Below are 18,970 nucleotides of genomic sequence, written 5' to 3' on the forward strand. Positions count from 1 at the left end.
CGAGATCTCGTCACACCCCTAATATTTATTATTGATCTAATATTTATTACACAATCTTTGCACCCTTCATTTGAAGTGGATAATGTAACATTAAAGTTACTTAATTCAAATGATGCTGACTTAAACATTCCAAGGTTTCTGGAAAGCCAGTCAAGTGCACTTGTCTTTTGCATCAAGAGCTCCGCGTGCTTCTTGTCATCATATTATTCTGTAATCACATGCACTAACGCATGCACGCACGCACCATAATAACGAACCATCAAGAGGCGCGAATGTATGCGTGTGTTCGTCAGGGTGATGGTTTGCGTGGCTGCGTACGTTAACGCGTTACAGAATAATATAATACAAGCAAACATTTTGACACAAACGTAACTTTATACTAAAATCGCGAGACAGCATTTCAGCTCGACGAGAATTCCTGTAACGCTTTTATACACTCCTTATATTTACATAGTCAAAGCCATATCTATGGTCAAAGCAGCAAGCAAATGTCTTCAGTCTCCACTCGGCATCTGCAGCTGGCTCTCAACCACACTTCAAAGACCCGCCCCATCCTACTTCTGATTGGCTAGTTTGTTAGAGTGAAATATGTGTGGCTCTCATACTATTTGTAGGCGAACGCATGTAATTAAACTGATTTTTTTTTACATTCGTCCCCAACGCCGCACGCCGGAAATCCGGCACGGTGCCGGAAAACTTTAAGCCCTGAGAAAGCCAATCTTACATGGAAACCTACATAGTGTTGCTTTATACTTTTTCTCCATTGGTTTGACTAATTTCTTGAAACAGAAATTACTTTCTCAAAACTCTAAGATTATTTGGCAAAACAGTCTTACAGTTCAGCTCCACGCTATAGCTCACTTTCAAAAGCTCATATATTTCCAAAAACTGTGCACTCATGCTTCAAAACTAAATTCCTTTCCCATATAAAGTGTCAGTGCCACAAAAATGGCAAACATCCTCAATTGCTTTGGCTCATTTCTTGAAACAGACCGGACGTTCTCAACACTTTTGGTGCTTTTGTCAAAATAATGTGGATGGTTCGGCACAACACCATGGTTCACCTGCAAAAGCTCATACCTCTTCAATTTTGACAATTGAACAGACTATTGTGCATTTGATGACTTAGAACAATGAAATGACACTGACACGTTTTGGAGCGAACATCCATTAGACTGAGAATCAACCAATCAGTTTAGATCAGGGGTGTCAAACATGCGGCCCGCGGGCCGGATACGGCCCGCAAAGGTGTTCAATCCGGCCCGCATGATGAATTATACAGTTTTATTAAATATTAAATACATATTTTAAAAACCCTTTCAGGCGGGTGTCTAGTTCGTTTTTAATATGAGAGACTTGCGGAAAGCTCAAAACGCGGAACATAGACTTAACACGGTGCCCAAAAATCTTGCCGTTTTATTGTTACCGCTCCGCTAAAGATCCACTGATTCCGGCGATCCACTTCGTGTTTTCCCGACCGCTCCGCAGCATCTCTGTGACGGTGTTCACTCTCTGCCTGGAGAGCGAAGACGACAGTTTCCGAAGTTCGTTGCATTAACAGGTAGATTCATTACATTATATCAGTTGTTAAACCGCAGAATTAGTAATTTGTAAGTATGTTTATGTATTTCTTCCGGTAATTATTTGCTGTCGGTGTTCTAAAAGTGCTAGCAACTTAGCAAGCAAACAACAACAAAATATCCACATTCTTAGTATTAACGTTACAATGCTTGTCTAATCGATTTAATGTTCCCGATCAGATCTAAGTTAATATAAACACTAAATTTGCTGTTGCTGGCACACTTTGTAGAAAAAAAATACAAAAAACACCAATGCCTTCACAAAATAACGACAGAGAACGGAAAGAGAGGCTGCTAAAGGCAGTTCAACATTGCAAACATGGATTCAAAGCTCCATCAAGCCAACAGGTAAATCATATTTAATGTTTAGCAGACTTTAATTCTTGTTATTATATTTCCCATTATAATCACTTGTCTAAGTTGATGCTAGTAATATAACACATCATATTTATAACACTTCATTAAAACCATAATAATAGTACCACCCCCCATAGTGCCCTTTTTGCTTTTGGGCCACTGCCCCATCTAGCATTTTCATTTTCTATATGACTGTTCTCATTACAAAGAAAAGTGAATGGTTTATAAATAATTTTGGCATTAAGGCAAAAGAAGTTAAATTAAAGCTTTTCAACCTAAGGCCAGTGGGTTTTGTACAGATGTAAATTTGTGTGTATAATATGTACAAAATGAGTGTGACTTATGAAATGTAGTTTTCACAGAGCTGTGTTTCTCTGGTTTTCTTGCTAAACAAACTAATTAATTGGTTTGTTTAGTTAATTTTATGACAATTATCAGCACAGTAAGGTTTAAAAAAATTATCCGGCCCTCACTTTGTGGCGTTATTTACCATCCGGCCCTCAGCCTAAAATGAGTTTGACACCCCTGGTTTAGATCAACAAGATCTATTCACTTGGAAATTGTGCTAAATGTAGGCTACCTGTATTTAATAATTTACAAAGATGTCATGATATATTGAGACATGTACCTCGACATTTGCAATTTGATTAAATGAATGAGAAATTCAATTGTCTTGTGAACAATTGCCAAATGGTTTGGAGGTTTGTCCATGCTGCTTTGAGAATGTAATTTCTGTTTCAAGAAATGAGCCAATACAATGGAGAAAAACTGTAATATTTAAACAGTCATGTGATTGTTGTTAGTTTTACTTACTGTAGTTTTTTGGTTTCTTTAATCACAGGCTGCAGTTTCACAAGAACTTCATCTGCTTTATTTTTATCTCCAATAAACTTATTTAGATTAAGTTCATCCAAATGCTGCTCAGACGTCAACAACACAAAATTTAAAGCTGCCCACTGTGAAGAGGAGAGTTTGGTCTTTCCTACTGATCTCACATAATGTTGAATATCCTGCAGCAGTGAATCATCACCCATTTCATTCAGAGAGTGAATCAGATTGATGGATTTCTCTGGAGACAGATTCTTAATCATCTTCTGTTTAATGTACTCAACAGTTTTCTCTTTCTTGTAGGAGCATCTTCTCATCTTTGTCAGTAGATCCTGTAAGAGAATCTGATTGGACTCCAGTGAAAGACCCAGAAGAAAACGCAGGAAAAGATCCAGATGTCCATTCTTACTCTGTAAAGATTCATCTACAGCTCGCTGATGCAACTTAGATAATGAAGGCTGTTTTAAAGTTATAGAAAACCAAGCTGATTTAAACACATTCCTGTTGTTGTTTGTGAAGGAGATGTGAGCATAAAGAGCTGCTAGATGTTCCTGGATGCTGAGATGAACAAAGCAGTAAACTTTACCCTGATACAAACCAAACTCCTCTCTGAAGATCTGAGTACACAATCCTGAGTACACTGATGCTTCTGCTACATCAATGCCACACTCTCTCAGGTCTTCATCATAGAAGATCAGATTGCCTTTCACAAGCTGCTTCAAAGCCAGTTTCCCCAGTTTGAAGATCATGTATTTATCTTTCTTCACTATCTTCTTATAGTCCTTCTGATGTTTGATGTTTGTCTGAATGATCAGGAAGTGTGTGTACATTTGAGTGAGAGTCTTGGGGATCTCTCTTCTCTCTGCTTCACTCAACATTCTCTCTAGAACAGTGACTGAGATCCAGCAGAAGACTGGGATGTGACACATGATGTAGAGACTCCTGGATGACTTCAGGTGTGAGATGATTTGATCAGACAGACTCTCATCACTGATTTTCTTCCTGAAGTATTCCTCCTTCTGTGGATCAGTGAAGCCTCGTACCTCTGTGACTCGATCAACACACTTAGAGGGGATGAGATCAGCTGCTGCTGGTCTGGAGGTGATCCAGATGAGAGCAGAGGGAAACAGATTCCCCTTGATGAGGTTTGTCAGCATCACATCCACTGAGGTTGATTCACTTACATCACACAACCTCACACTGCTGTGAAAATCCAGAGACAGACGACACTCATCCAAACCATCAAAGATGAACAACACTTTATGTTTATCACTGACGATTTCCATTTCTTTTGTCTCTGGGAAGAAAAGATTAAGAAGATCTAAAAGACTGAGTGTTTTGTTCTTCATCAAATTGATCTCTCTGAAAGGAAGTGGAAATATGAGGTGGACGTCCTGATTCTCTTTCTCTTCAGCCCAGTCCAGAATGAACTTCTGTACAGAGACTGTTTTTCCAATGCCAGCGACTCCCTTTGTCAGCACACTTCTGATGTGTTTGTCTTGTTCAGGTAAAGGTTTAAAGATGTCATTACATTTGATTGGTGTCTCCTCTGTTGTTGTTCTTCTGGATTGTGTCTCAATCTGTCTCACCTCATGTTCATTACTGATCTCTCCACTTTCACTCTCTGTGATGTAGAGCTCTGTGTAGATCTCATTCAGTAGTGTTGGGTTTCTCTCATTTGATGTTACCTCATTCAAACACTGAAACTTCTTCCTCAGATTTGATCTGAATGTGTTCAGAACTTCAGCAAGGTTAGACCTGTGGCTGAAAATAAAAAAGAATACAGCAGATTATTACATAAGTACCTTTATAATTAAAAATGTTTAGAACAAAATGTTTGCACCATGAGACACATAACATATTATGGTTTATAAAATGTTTCATTTAGGCAAAATAGAAAAGGTCAACATTTTCTAGCATCTATTACTAAATAAAATCAAATCCTATGATTTACCTGAAACAAGGACTTATGTTGTCAGTGAAGTCTTGTAGCTTTCTCCTCTGACAGTAAGTTTCTGATATATTTTGTCTGGATGGCAAGAATGAAAATCAATAATCACTTTACACTTTAATATGAGTGAGATTTGTATGTAACTTTATTACCTTTACACTGCTCTGAATGTAACTTGGTAATACAATTTCAGCATTGATATTTATGATATTTCATTTTATGATTTATGAGCACATGGTATGTCGAACAGCTTTCCTTGTATAAATACTTGGGAATTTATATGGATAATCTACTGAGTTGGTCTTCTCATGTCAATAGTCTGTGTTCCAGATTGCAGCAGAGGCTTGTTTGGAGTGAATCAGAAGATTATGTACCTTTTCTATCAGTGTTTGAGAGCTTAATATGATATGGATACGATATTACAGCATGGTATGGTAACCTGACTGTTCAGTTAAAGTCTAGGAATGGGAGATTGGTACATACCGCCCATAAAATTATTGGGTGGAAGGAGAAACAAACTGTACAAGAGCTGCATGATGTATCAATTTTAAATCACGCTAGGAAAATTGTTGCTGATGAGACACACATTTTACATACAAACTTTCACCTATTGCCCTCTGGGAAACATTATAGAGTCCCACTGTGTAAGTCTAACGGTCTTAAAGAATCATTTGTTCCCTCTGCAATTAAAATGTTGAATAGGGACAAAACTAATTTTTGAGTCACGTTTTAGAGATTGTGTATGCGGTAACTAGTTTTTATTCTGTGAATAATTGTGTATATTGTAATTAGGTACTCAACCCTATCTATCCATTGCAGGGTTTCCGGCAGCATATTTCAGTTAAGGCGGCCCGCCTAAGCTTGGAAACCCTACCGCCTTAACTTGTCCAAAAATAAAAAAATAAAAAATTCGCTGCACAAAAGGCCATTAAGTTCATTTCAGAGTATATCACATACACGCATCGCGCCACATGGCCGAAATGAGAAAGACGTGGTCCGGACCATAGATATGTATAAAGGCTAGATGTCTTACCGCCGAGTTCCTAACGGCATCACCTGGCGGCCATCTTACCACAGGGCGCTCGCTCACTCGTAGCATTGAGTTTAATGGTGCAGGTACTTTTAAATGACCATAACTTGCTCAATTTTCTACTGATTTTCAAAAGGTCTCACCTATCACTCTTGATACAACATAAATATATTATACAACATGCATGTATTTGCACATCATGCAAGACTTAAACTAAGTTTACTTTTAACTCCTGTTGTGGATGCGCACAATCAACTGGACACTTTAAAACATGTCCAGTCAAATCACAAGGATTCATAACATTAATAAGCAGCTTTAAGTCTTTTGCTATCATTTATGGATTAGCTGTGTCATGCTCTCCCCTCTTCTCAGTCAAGATGCAATGTTCATATTGCTCTCTGGTTTCTCTAGAAATTTGAGGTTTAAATATGATAATGCATTGAACATTAACAGCGCTGTACATTTTGTACCTGATAGATTGTAGGGATGTGCATTTTTTCATTTAGATTAATCCATATCCCTAAAAAACTAGTACAAGATTAATTAGGGGTTAGCCAATTAAAAGAGACGGGGCGTACGCATCATGGTAAAAATGTAAATATTTTATTAAAAACAATGAAATAAAACTTAATTTTGAAGAAACTATGCCAGAAAAATAAACACATACTAGATTATTAATAAATTAAATGTTTTTTTACAGAAACCTCTAACAGTAATAGCTATGTGATGACGTGAAACTAAAGGGTTAATAAACCAAAACTGATGCGCTTTCTATATGACGCACTCTACTTAAGCCTTGATACAACATTAATGTATTATACAACGTGCATATATCTGCACAAAATCCACATATATCTGCACATATGTCTGACTTAAACTAAGTTATGTACTGACCAGATAGTGTAATTCCTGTAACTGTTATGTTCACCATAACAGCGTGCCTTAAGACACGTCCAATCAAAGCACAAGCTTTATAATATTAAGGAGCTTAGCTAACCTTATTATTATTATTAACCTTAGCTAAAGGTTCGATATGAACACTGTAGAATCTAGTGAACGTGTTAGGTGTTGCCCAGCCAGCAGCTCTACAGATGTCTGTTAGTAAAGAACCACGAGCCAATGCCCAAGATGAAGCCACACTTCTTGTAAAATGTGCTCTCAACACTAAACATTTCATAAACAAGGGTTGTGTACACAATCCAATGGGACATCCTCTGCTTGTAGACGGTGGGCAGAGGGTTCGTATCTGCTTTACTTTTCGAAATGGATGATCCCCATGGAGGGAGAACCTGAATTTGTAAAGTTTGAACGGTTGTTTTATTCTCAACAATATGAAACGTGTTGCCACTCGCATTTATTGCACATTTTCCCCCGAAATGATAAAATTTCCCCCGTAAATATGCAAGCAAACGCGGTTGCCTACTATATTAGTCGAACCAATAGAGCGGCAAGATACTGACATAGGATTTTTATTAACCAATCAGATGTAGGTTAGTAGAACAGCTGTTACACGGATTCAGACACGAGTTGCAGCGGAAGCATTGACCATGGCCAAGGACATTCTTTGTGTGATTGTAAGTATTAATTTTATTTAATTGATATCTATATAAAATGTTTGTTATGTACACTGGTTTGTTCAAACGTATGTATGCGTCTCAGTAGTGTTGTTTTACGTAGGCGTAGACTAACCGTTCCGTACCATAGTTCCGTACAACAACGATGTTCCGTGCAGATTAACTTTTACCGCCGATCGCTGAATAAATACTAATAACGTAAGGTCATACACAAAATATGTATGTGTAGCAAATGGCTCGGAGTCAAATAAAGGCCATTGGGCATCTGGATTTCAACAGCCCTAAAATTGTGATAATTAGATAACCCTGTCTCCTCTATCACCTATCAAGGCTGTAAAGTGGGCGACAATTAAAACAAATGCTGTCGTAAAAGGAGGTTCAAAGGAATTCCATCAGAGCCGTTCGAACGAAGATCGCCAGAGACACAGCAGGGGGGCACAGACTATATGTCTGTGATGAAACCACATTTAAAGATCACAATGAGCTGTTTAAATGTATATATATGTTATATCCCTTTACTGCATGATCTTGTATGTGTGATGTAACTGTGTGTTAACACTTTAGTTAGATTTTGTTCACTGTAGCATGGTTCATATCTTAGGTATGAAATTATTATTCAACGTGATCTTAAACCCATGTCTTGTCTAGTATCAAATTAATTTACTCTTTATTTCCTAATCATTTCTATGTATCATATTACCATAAGCCGCATCAATGTCATTTAATATCGATTTGAAGAGTTATGGAAACAAACTTTTATCATTATGCAATTACGCAAATGTGATGTCTGAAAGAACAAAGGCTTGTTTCCCCGCGCGATCGAACACTTCGCACATTGGTCATTCACCTAAAATGGGCTGGGCGCGTGAAAGGTCAAAACGGCCTATCGCCAAGCCATCATCGCTCATTGCTCAATTGCTCAGTTCGCTCAATCTCTCAATCGCTGATTCGCTCAGTATCTCAGTCAGTGGCTTAGTTCACCCATGAGCGCTCAATCGCCCGGTTACTCAGGTAACCTGCCAGCGCAGTTTGGAAACTCGCTGAGACTCACCCAGAGTCCCTCGGATTCATCATCTTTTCTCTGAGCCCTGTCCTGTCTCTTCGGGACAGTCTTTCCTGGCTTTGCGCTAGAGTTCGGAAAACCCCGCGGACCAATCCGCCCTATGAAACAACTTAACGGACTTCCATCTTAAACGAACACACCTGGATTCTCTCTCTCTCTCCTTGCTCGCACCGCGAGCATAAGAAACTTCGCACCACATCACAAAGAGCCAAACGCAAGTATAAACTCGTTTTACTTGCTGATGTTCAAGCTTTACCCCTTATGAAAATTAAGGCGATCCTTAGAGATTATCCGATGGTTTGTGCAGATGTTAAGCAATAGTGCTTTGCCAATCTTTTACTCTCTCTCTCTTTTCAATCTTTTCTTTCTCATCTATGTTTTATGTTATTGTATGCGTGTATGTTTAGTTAGTCGTTATGTGTACTTCATTTTATAGTTAATAAACCGGTTTGCATTTTCACAATTGAATTGTTTCTGTGTTCAATGCTCATGAAAGTAAAGTCACTATTTCTGCCTTTTGATCCAGCTACACGCTGCGAGTAGCACTGTAAATCAGTGAGAAGGTTAATTTTAAAGGCCATGAAATTAACATTTCTTAGACGTTAATATACGATTATGGATATATGTCTTCGGTGGACGAACATATTAATTAATTGTTATTATTAATTCTGCTACGCCAGGTAAAACCTGATAAACTTGTATAATTAATTACAGTTAATTATACATAATATTCCCTTTTGAGCTAAAATCTAAGATTCCCTTGGGAATCCCCGTAGTGTTTCGGTCGGAGGTTCATAGTGTTTCAAATAACGTTATTTCCCTCCTCCCGCTGAAATTCGCTACATATAATGGTGGAGAACGCGTGGGCAGATTTAAACATTATTTTCTGAGCAAACCAGTTACAAATCAAATGTGTTTTTGCATTGTGTGAATGAAAAAGAACTATCAGCTATAAATGATTTCGTTCTTTCTTTGTATGAATGAAAATGTATTTTCCTGTATCATTTTCAGGACGTAACAGACTCGCGCCCCTGTTATGTATAGTTAACTGCAGTCTTTAAGGTAACCGTATTAAAAAAAACCTTTGATACGCTGCATTACCGTCTGATTCCGCCTAATAAAGAGTAGAAATCCTTTATTTAGAGCGAAGCGGTGGTCGAGTGAATACTCCCATCTGATAAGGCCTTTTTGTTAAATCTCCAGGAAATTATTACAATTAGAGAAGCTGTTTATTTGTATGTTTCCATTTTTATTAACGTACGTGGATTTTTAAAATTGTAAGCACCGAGGGTAAGACTTTTCAATTTTAACTGTTAAAGGAGATGAAAAACTTGATCAAGTATTTATAGTCACAACGTATGATAAAGCACGTTGGATTCTTGTTTATTTCGTGTCCCGGTAACGTAAGCCAAAAGAGGCACCGGCTGAACACGAGCGAATTACATCCGTCGTCTTAGCAACGCAGTGGCCGCCGATGTAATTACTGTATAGAAGCGAATCTTTGTCAGTTTAAAGCGTACTACCTAGTTCTAACACTAGATATCAGTCTTGAGTGTCTAACACTTCTCCTTCTCCATTACTCTACGTCTGACTTCCGCTTTCTTTATTTGTTGGGCGAAATATCGCCATCTAGTGGGAAAAGCTTGTTTGGTCCTCTCATAAACTCTTTTGGGAGTGTATGACAGGAATTGGATTTTTGACCTTACTTCAATAACTAGGTTATTCTACTACTTTGTAGTTTTATTTCCTACATATTGAATGTTATGGTCTTAAATTATAAATAATAATTAGTATTGCTGTGGCTTTATTAATTTATTATTTCTTTCTTTAATTTTTTTTTTTTTTATTTATTTTATTTTGATTTTATTAAATTTTTTTGCTGGTCTCTCTCACTCCTTACTCTCCTGTTCTCTTTTCTATTGTAGAAATTGTATTTTAATTAAGTTTAAATTTAAATTCAATGCAGTTTGATTTTTGTAAATTTTAATTGAATTAATTCTTTACTGTGAATAGAATTCAGCCCCATAAGTCCCATTCTCAGTGAATTCATTTATGTTTTAACTGGTGCAATATGATAAGCCCCTGTGCATCTCTTGAAAGCTAACACTTGATAGATGAATCAGAGGTTTCGCCAGCGGTGAGTTCTACAAGAGACCGGTCCCGCTGAACTGACTCGAGTGTGTACAGTCGGGGTGCTGCGGTAGCTCCCTCCTTTTAGCACCTTAGGCAGCAAGACACAGTGCAACCTCTGCCACCGGGCACTCCAATCGCTAACCTTGCCAGCTGACACACAAAAGCCCTAGCGGCAGTGCCAGTTGGTGGGTGACACCTTTGAGTGCGGCCCGGCGGTGTGAAGGGTGTGACTGTTGAGCGGTCGAGGTGGGGAGGGCAGAAGGCCCGGCACTCTTGGCTGCGTGCTCAGGGAAGTGCCTTGTCTCTGTGTTCCACCCTGGGTTTCCTTAAATAGTCAACGAGTGTTGGTGTAAAAGAGATGCACTTTTCTCCCCTCTGTAGCCACTAGAGGCACCAGATCCCTATCAGGTTGGGTCTAACCCAGCCAATCTAGCTAAGCCACTCCCCTAACTCGCATGACTCCATTGTGCCCTCTCCCTGTAAGGCCCTGTCATCAAATTTAGGGTAGAGAACCTGCTAAGCTGAAACAGGAAACCCCTTTTTCCACCTCCTATCCTCTTCATTTTCCCAGCCTTAGGACTTCGTCTGTTGGCTGTCTCAATTCCCATTTTCAGTTTTATTTTATTATTATTATTTTTTATATTATTATTTTTTTTATTATTTATTTGGGTTTTTCCTCTCTTTTCCCTTTCCTGTTTCATTACATTTCCAGCAACCTATCCTCCTCATTCTTTATTTTGTGTGTTTTATTTTATTTTTTATCATTATAATTAATTAATTTTAATTATTTTGATTCATTTTATTTTGGGCTGAAACAGGCGCGTAGCTATGGGTGGGCCTGGGTGGGCCACCTGTCATGTAGGCCCACCCACCTGCCTATCCAGTAAAGCCTATTAGTTATCCTAATGAGTAAATTATGTTGCAATTATACTTGACCTATAAAATAAAAAAAGTAAACTCTTGTTTGCTATTATAATAAGGAATAAGTTAATTTTGTAAATAGTAGTGCAATAAGTAGCACATTTCGAACAGCCTCCTCGCCCCTCCTACACCCCAGATCATAGAAATGAACACCAGGTTGGCTGACACGTAAGGAATAATGAGAGCTGCGCTGCTTCATTGTCTTAGAATGAAGGTCACGAAGACCTTCGGTGAGAACTGAGAAGACTTTATTACAGCTTGATGGTGTACCCTTTAACATTACCGTTGAGGATTCTGAACATGAGGTGTTGATTCAGCAGCTAAAAAAGAAAAGTCTTTGCCGATAACATTTGCGCCCATGAGCCTTCTGGTCTGAAAGCATTGTTGGTGAGTTGCTATTTTGAAGCAAATAAAATAGACTACGTCACTGACCAACTAAAACCTGCTCTTAAGTCAATGGAGCAATATTGCTTTTGTTATTTAATGAGTGCGTTAGTAATATTTAAAAAAAATTAATGCTACCCCACATAATTATTATATATGATGACTTTGTACCTGTGAATATGATGAGCTGAGAACCGTTTTTATGTTATGCTTAAATTTTAAAACACCCGGCGCTGTTCTAGTGCTGAAACGGCACGTTTGTAAATTATTGATCTCCTGTTCGTTACAAATAAACTATTTTTAAAGTACAAACCTTTTCTTGCATATTTGTAAATTATTCTTTGAGATTACACCGATCATGCTCTCCATACATTTACAACAATTAAAAGCCTGCTATTTTTACTTCCATGACTGAAAAAAAAAACGAATTTAAAAAGTTTAAATGAAGAATTTCGTTGCAAAACAATATAACTACGTTTTTAACATTTTTGTCAAATTATTATTATGTTATCTGGTTATTATTTTGTTTTTTGATATTTTGATACTTAGCTGTATTTTTTAAGTTATGAAGGTTTAAATCAAAACAAACCAACTGCAGTTGAATTGATATTAATTGGAATGCACAACCAAAAAACGATATTTCTGAAAAAAAGCGGAATTGTCTATTTTTGCAACGAAACTCTTCAAATACCAACAAATTAGGCTTCTATTTAAAGTATTTTTAAAGTACAAAGCTTTTCTTGCATATTTGTAAAATATTCTTTGAGATAAGACTGATCATCTGGGCTATCAATACATTTACAGCAACGAAAAGACTGCTATTTTTACTTCCATGACTGAAAGAAAACAACTTTAACAAGTTTAAATGAAGAATTTCGTTGCAAAACAATATAACTACATTTTTAACATTTTTGTCAATTATTATGTTATCAGGTTATTATTTTGTTTTATAGTGATACTTAGCTGTATTTTTTAAGTTATGAAGGTTTAAATCAAAACAAACCAACTGCAGTTGAATTGATATTAATTTGGAATGCACAACCAAAAAACGAGATTTCTGAAAAAAGCGGAATTATATCTTTTTGCAACGAAACTTTTTAAATACCAACAAATTAGGCTTCTATTTAAAGTATTTTTAAAGTACAAAGCTTTTCTTGCATATTTGTAAAATATTCTTTGAGGTAAGACTGATCATCTGGGCTATCAATACATTTACAGCAATGAAAATCCTGCTATTTTTACTTCCATGACTGAAAGAAAATGACTTTAAAAAGTTTAAATGAAGAATTTCGTTGAAAAACAATATAACTACATTTTTAAAATTTTTGTCAAATTATTATTATGTTATCAGGTTATTTTTTTTGTTTTATAGTGATACTTAGCTGTATTTTTTAAGTTATGAAGGTTTAAATCAAAACAAACCAACTGCAGTTGAATAGATATTAATTGGAATGCACAACCAAAAAACGAGATTTCTGAAAAAAGCGGAATTATCTCTTTTTGCAACCAAACTCTTCAAATACCAACAAATTAGGCTACTATTTAAAGTATTTTTAAAATACAAAGCTTTTCTTGCATATTTGTAAAATATTATTTGAGATAAGACTGATCATCTGGGCTATCAATACATTTACAGCAATGAAAAGCCTGCTATGTTTACTTCCATGACTGAAAGAAAACGACTTTTAAAGGTTTTAATACCAAAAACTAACAATTTAATTACAAATACAAACAACTCAATTTTTTAATATCAATCTTAAACTGGTGGTCTTCTTTCTCTGCTTAGTTTTTTTTAGTTTACAAATTCTGCCAAAATATGGAATCGGGATGGCACCACCAACTGGCTTTTAAAGGAGATGAGACTCTTATTGGTTTATTGCACATTGCGCTTAGATTGTTAAAATAGGGCCCATACAGGCTTTTGTTCTTAATAAACGGTGATATATTGAAGCTGGTGTAGTTGTGTGTTTGTATATTTTGATAACAGATGCATTTTGGGTTAAGGCCCACCTGATTTTCTCTGGGGCCACCCACATTGTGAATCCTGGCTACGCTAGTGGGCTGAAAGAGCAAAACTGCACAAACCATTAGGAGGATTCATTAGTAATACGCTCGAATAACCAAATGTCCAAGGCGACCTATAGGTTTTAACAAAGCGACAAATTACTAAAATGTTTCCCTTATTTCCCCACACTGATTATCTGTGCCGCCGGAGAAAGGCCCTGATAATAAGCTCATAGCCCATATATATATATATTATTGCCGTAGCTCGCTGAACTGTGCGGACTCGCATTGGCTCTTTGTGTTTTCTCTTCTATCAGTGCGTCAACATGTCCAGATTACCAAGCCCTGTCAACCACTGGGACCAGCTAGAGGCCTGGCTCAGCGCTGTGACATCTGAACTCCTGCCCAACCTCGCCAATGAACTGCAACACCTGGAAAGAGAGCAACTCGATGGCACCCTGGACAAGTTCATAGCCCACGACCCAACGAGGAGCTACAGTCACAAGGATATAGCCAAGATCACAGGTGCCATCGCTCACAACCTCATCATCCAGCTAAAGCTGGGCGAAAGGAACATCGCCCAACTGGAACAGGATGCAGCAGCTCTACAGCTCCAAGCGGCAGAGGCACGGAGGAATCAGGAGGACGCGCAGAATCGTCTAGATCAGCTGACACAGGGATTAGAGATTCAACAACCATCAACGGAGGAGGAGCACTGGAGGCTAAAGGACAAGATTAGACAACTCCAAGAGGCCTTGTCAAAACTCCGCACAGACACAGAGCACAAGGAGCAACAGGAAAAGACAGCCAGAGAAGAGCTGTCTGGAAAGCTCCAGCAGGCTGAACATCTTCTGGTGAGAGCAAAGGCAGAACTGAAGGAACGTGATGCCAAGCTGAAGGCCTGTGAGAATCACCTGCGAGCGTCTCGAGATGAAGGTCGAGCTCTGGCTCAGCAACGAGACCAGGCTAGGGACGACCTTGACTCTGCCCAAAGAGAACTCATTTATGCATATAAACTGCAAGCTGAACAAGTAAGGGAAAAAGCAACCTTTCCCTTTCATTCAACCAGTGAGCCTGCACCCCCCCACTAAAGCTTTTCTGTTGAAAAGGGGAGCGGGAGCCCACTGTTAAAGACATCAGCCAGCATCCCCGAACCTCTCACTACCACATGGGGGTGGGGACAGACAAATTTCCCAAGGTCACCTGCAGACATGCCAGGCGTGGCACCCAAAGACCTCGACAAGCTGGCTAGAAATATCCCAACATTTACCCCAAACCCTTGAATTGACTTTTATTTGCAAACACTGCCAAATGTAACCACAAGAGACAAACTGTATCTGCTACGGGTTACTTCCAGTCATGAAGTGAGGAGTTTCCTTGACCGGCAGCCAGAAAACGTCAAGATGGATTACGAGCAGCTGCAAAAGGCTTTAATAGAAGAGTTTTCGGATCCAGAGGCAGAACAAGGACTTGTTACAGCGATGGACCTCAAACAGAGCCGAAACGAAACTCCACAGGCCTACTACAACAGACTCAGGCGAGCTTACTTTGGCTCACGGAATGAGCCAGGAATGGAAGAGGACTTTAACTTCAGGACCCTCTTCCTGCGAAATCTTCACTTCACAGTAAGCCAACACTTAGGGGTTATGGCCTGCCCTCGCACGATGACAACCAGGCAGCTGCGGGACTTGGCCCAGAAAGCTTATGGTAAACAAAGAGCGGCCTCTGAAAAGACTGTTAAAAACCCTGTCATTCTCCCTGTCTCTGAACTGTACCCTGAACTACCACTGGAGGGCGCACGACAACGCCACAGTGAAAGACCTTTCAACAGAGGGCCAAGAGGGTCAAGAGACTTTACAGCCAGCCAGGAATGGTACGGCCATGAAGGGGCTTGTCCCAAGCACCAAATGGGACACGCCGAGAGGTCATGGAGCCGGCCAAACTCATCAGACAACCAAAAGGGTGGTGGCTCATGGGAACCTGGCCGACGACCTAGAGGTAACCGTCCTGCACCTGGCAGATCAAATACTGGTAACAGTCAACAGAGAGATCAGTCTCGATACACACAGAGCAAGGCTAAGTCTGAGCTACCCCCGAAACAGAGGGACACAGACACGTTTGAGACAGCAGAGATTCTGAGAATATTGAAGGAGTTAATCCAAAAGAGGCCCCACAAGGAGGACCATGAAGACAAACCCGACTCCTTATTCATCCCACAAACCAAAGACTTTGGCATACAAACAATATCTCAAACACCAACCAACCAAAGCCTGCAAGTACCAGAGAGTGCTGTGTTAAGTGTCTCCTTCCCTACAGAGTCACAAGAAACCAGCCTCAACTGCCTTCCCATTAATACCACAGCCCCAGTACCAAGCCTCCTGGGAAACCTGATTGAAAGAGGAGTAGCCAAAAAGCTATATCTATCCATCACCTTGGAAAATGAGGTTGAACTAGAAGCCCTCGTCGACACCGGAGCTGACCTAACGCTGATGTCATCCCAGCTTTTCACCAGACTCCAGAACAGAGCTAAGGCCCAAAATCTGACCCTTAAACCCCAAAGGTGTATGGTGAATGTGCAGTCTTACAGCCAGACTGAAGTTCAACTGCAACAGGTGATTCCCATCCACCTGACGATCTGTCCTATGAGCATGATACACCCTGTGTACATCTCACCAATGGACTTTTTTTAGCAGTTTATCTGAAATCCTTAAACAACATGAAAGGAAAGAAGTTATACTTATGGGTGACTTTAATTTAAACTGGCTTGATAAATCACGTAGGAGAAAGCTTAAGGACATTGCAAAGACATTTAACATGGTACAAATGATAAACAAACCTACACGAATAACTAAATCTTCCCAAACATTATTAGATTTAGTTTTTACAAATATACCAGAAAGGATAACTAAAACATACAATCTTGTTACTGGCCTGTCAGACCATAATCTTACATTAGTTGCTAGAAAACTGACTAAATTACGGTATAGGGACCAAAACACAGTCAAAGGTAATCATACTATATCATTTATTCCAAAGAGGGAGCTAATACAAATTGAGAATGATATAAAATACACAAATTGGAGGGACACAGTTGAAAATAAATCCTGTGAGCAAGCATGCAATGAAATAATGTCAGCTCTTAAAGACATAATAGCAAGATATACAAAAATAATACCTAGAAAACCTAGAGCTAAACATAGATTGCCTTGGTTCAATAGTCATCTCTGGCAACTAATGAAAAAAAGAGATGCCTCTCTAAAACGCTTTTTAAAATCGGATTTACCCACTGATCATTTAATCTATAAAGGTTTAAGAAATAAGGTTACAATGCAGCTTAGGAAGGCTAAAGCATCCTTTTTTCTTGAAATCATCAAAGAAGCAAAAGGGAATAGTAAACAACTATGGAAGACTATTGATAAATTAACTGGCAAGGACAAGTCCAAGTATGAAAGTGTACAGCTCAAAATAAATAATGATATTATAAGTGACAGCCTAGAAATTGCAACAGAATTCAACAATTATTTTTTAGACTCAGTGGAAACATTGGGTAAAAATTTTATTAATAAGACTTTTAATTTCTCTGCAGTTATTAATAATGAGGGTTTTAATATGACACCCACAAATGATATAAAGGTTAATAAAATACTATCTACATTAACTAATAGTAAAGCTAAGGACATTTATGGTCTTGATACTGCTCTCTTAAAAACTCATAAAGATTTTTTAGCTGCTCCTTTAACTAATTTATTAAATAAATCTATTAATGAAAGTATCTTTCCAAGTATCTTAAAGCCTGCTATTGTGACCCCGGTGTATAAATCTGGTGACAAACAAGAGGTTTGCAATTATCGGCCTATTAGCATTCTACCAGTCATTTCAAAGGTTATTGAAAGAGAGGTAGCAGAACAATTAATTGCTCACCTTGACTCTAAGGCCTCATTGCATCCTATGCAATTTGGTTTTAGAAAAAAACATTCAACTGAAACGGCCTGCTGCTACTTCCTTGAACAAATTAAAACAAATTTAGATCAAGGTGGAGTGGTGGGTGCAGTTTTTTTGGATCTAAGCAAGGCTTTTGATACGGTCAACCATGAGATATTATTAAGCAAATTGGCACATTATAATCTTTCATTAAATACACAAAGTTGGTTTAAATCTTACTTGAGTGGACGACATCAGTGTGTCCGAATGAACAATGCATTATCTCCATTAAAAAGATGTACTATGGGGGTCCCGCAAGGGTCGATTTTAGGGCCGCTGCTTTTTTGTATATATATAAATGACCTTCCATTAGTATGTAATGATATTGATTTGGTGATGTATGCAGATGATACCGTGCTGTACACTCATGGGAAGAATGCTACAGAGGTTGCTTTAAAATTAACGAATGTAATGCATAAGGTTGTGGAATGGTTACATAGCTCATGTCTCACTTTGAATATTGAAAAGACTGTAACCATGTTTTTTAAAAATAGATGTAAACTTAAAGAATGCCCTGAGGTCTTAGCAAATGGGCATATAATTAAAAATGTGGACCAATTTAAATATCTGGGTGTTATCCTGGACTCAACTCTTACTTTTAAAAAACATGTAAAAAAATTGAGTAGTACACTTAAATTTAATCTTTTTAATTTCAGACATATAAGAAACTCTCTTACTATTGAGGCATCAACCACTTATTTAAATGCAATGATTGTTCCGCACTTTTTGTATTGTATGACAAGTTGGTCTCAAGCAAGTAAGACAGCATTGAGACCACTTGAAACGTTATATAAAACAGCCCTTAAGATCCATGATAAAAAAACACGTCAATATCACCACTGTAAAATAATGACTAAATACAATATCTTAAGTTTTGAAAATTTAATAATGTATTCAAATGTTTGTCTACTTTTTAAAATAATTCATACCGGTGTCGCTCCTCCACTAAAAAAAAGTATTGCACTCAACTCAGAAAAGAAAAGAGCTACTCGATCAGCCACTAGAGGAGAGTGCAATATTCCCAATCGTAGAACTTCTTTTGGTAAATCATCTTTCTCTTTTGTGGCTACAACTCAGTGGAATACTCTCCCCACACACCTTATTACTTCTACAAATCCATTCATCTTCTCGGGTTTGATAAAAGCTTGGTTACTGTCACAACAA

The 18,970-nt window shown here is 38.2% G+C and overlaps 1 protein-coding gene across 4 annotated transcripts in view; it reads right to left on the bottom strand.

Moving 5' to 3' along the window:
- The window catches only part of LOC141363262 (protein NLRC3-like), a 235,062-nt gene that overhangs the window by 154,473 nt on the left and 61,619 nt on the right, over positions 1–18,970 (bottom strand). For all 4 annotated transcript variants that reach the window (XM_073865879.1, XM_073865878.1, XM_073865880.1 and 1 more), the window contains 2 exons: positions 4,720–4,794; positions 2,751–4,529 (listed from right to left, as the gene is read on the bottom strand). In XM_073865879.1, coding sequence (XP_073721980.1) covers positions 2,751–4,529; positions 4,720–4,794 — 1,854 coding nt within the window. The remainder of the gene's footprint in view (positions 1–2,750; positions 4,530–4,719; positions 4,795–18,970) is intronic.

The sequence above is a fragment of the Misgurnus anguillicaudatus genome, unplaced genomic scaffold (assembly GCF_027580225.2).
Source record: "Misgurnus anguillicaudatus unplaced genomic scaffold, ASM2758022v2 HiC_scaffold_33, whole genome shotgun sequence".
NCBI classification, from domain to species: domain Eukaryota; kingdom Metazoa; phylum Chordata; class Actinopteri; order Cypriniformes; family Cobitidae; genus Misgurnus; species Misgurnus anguillicaudatus.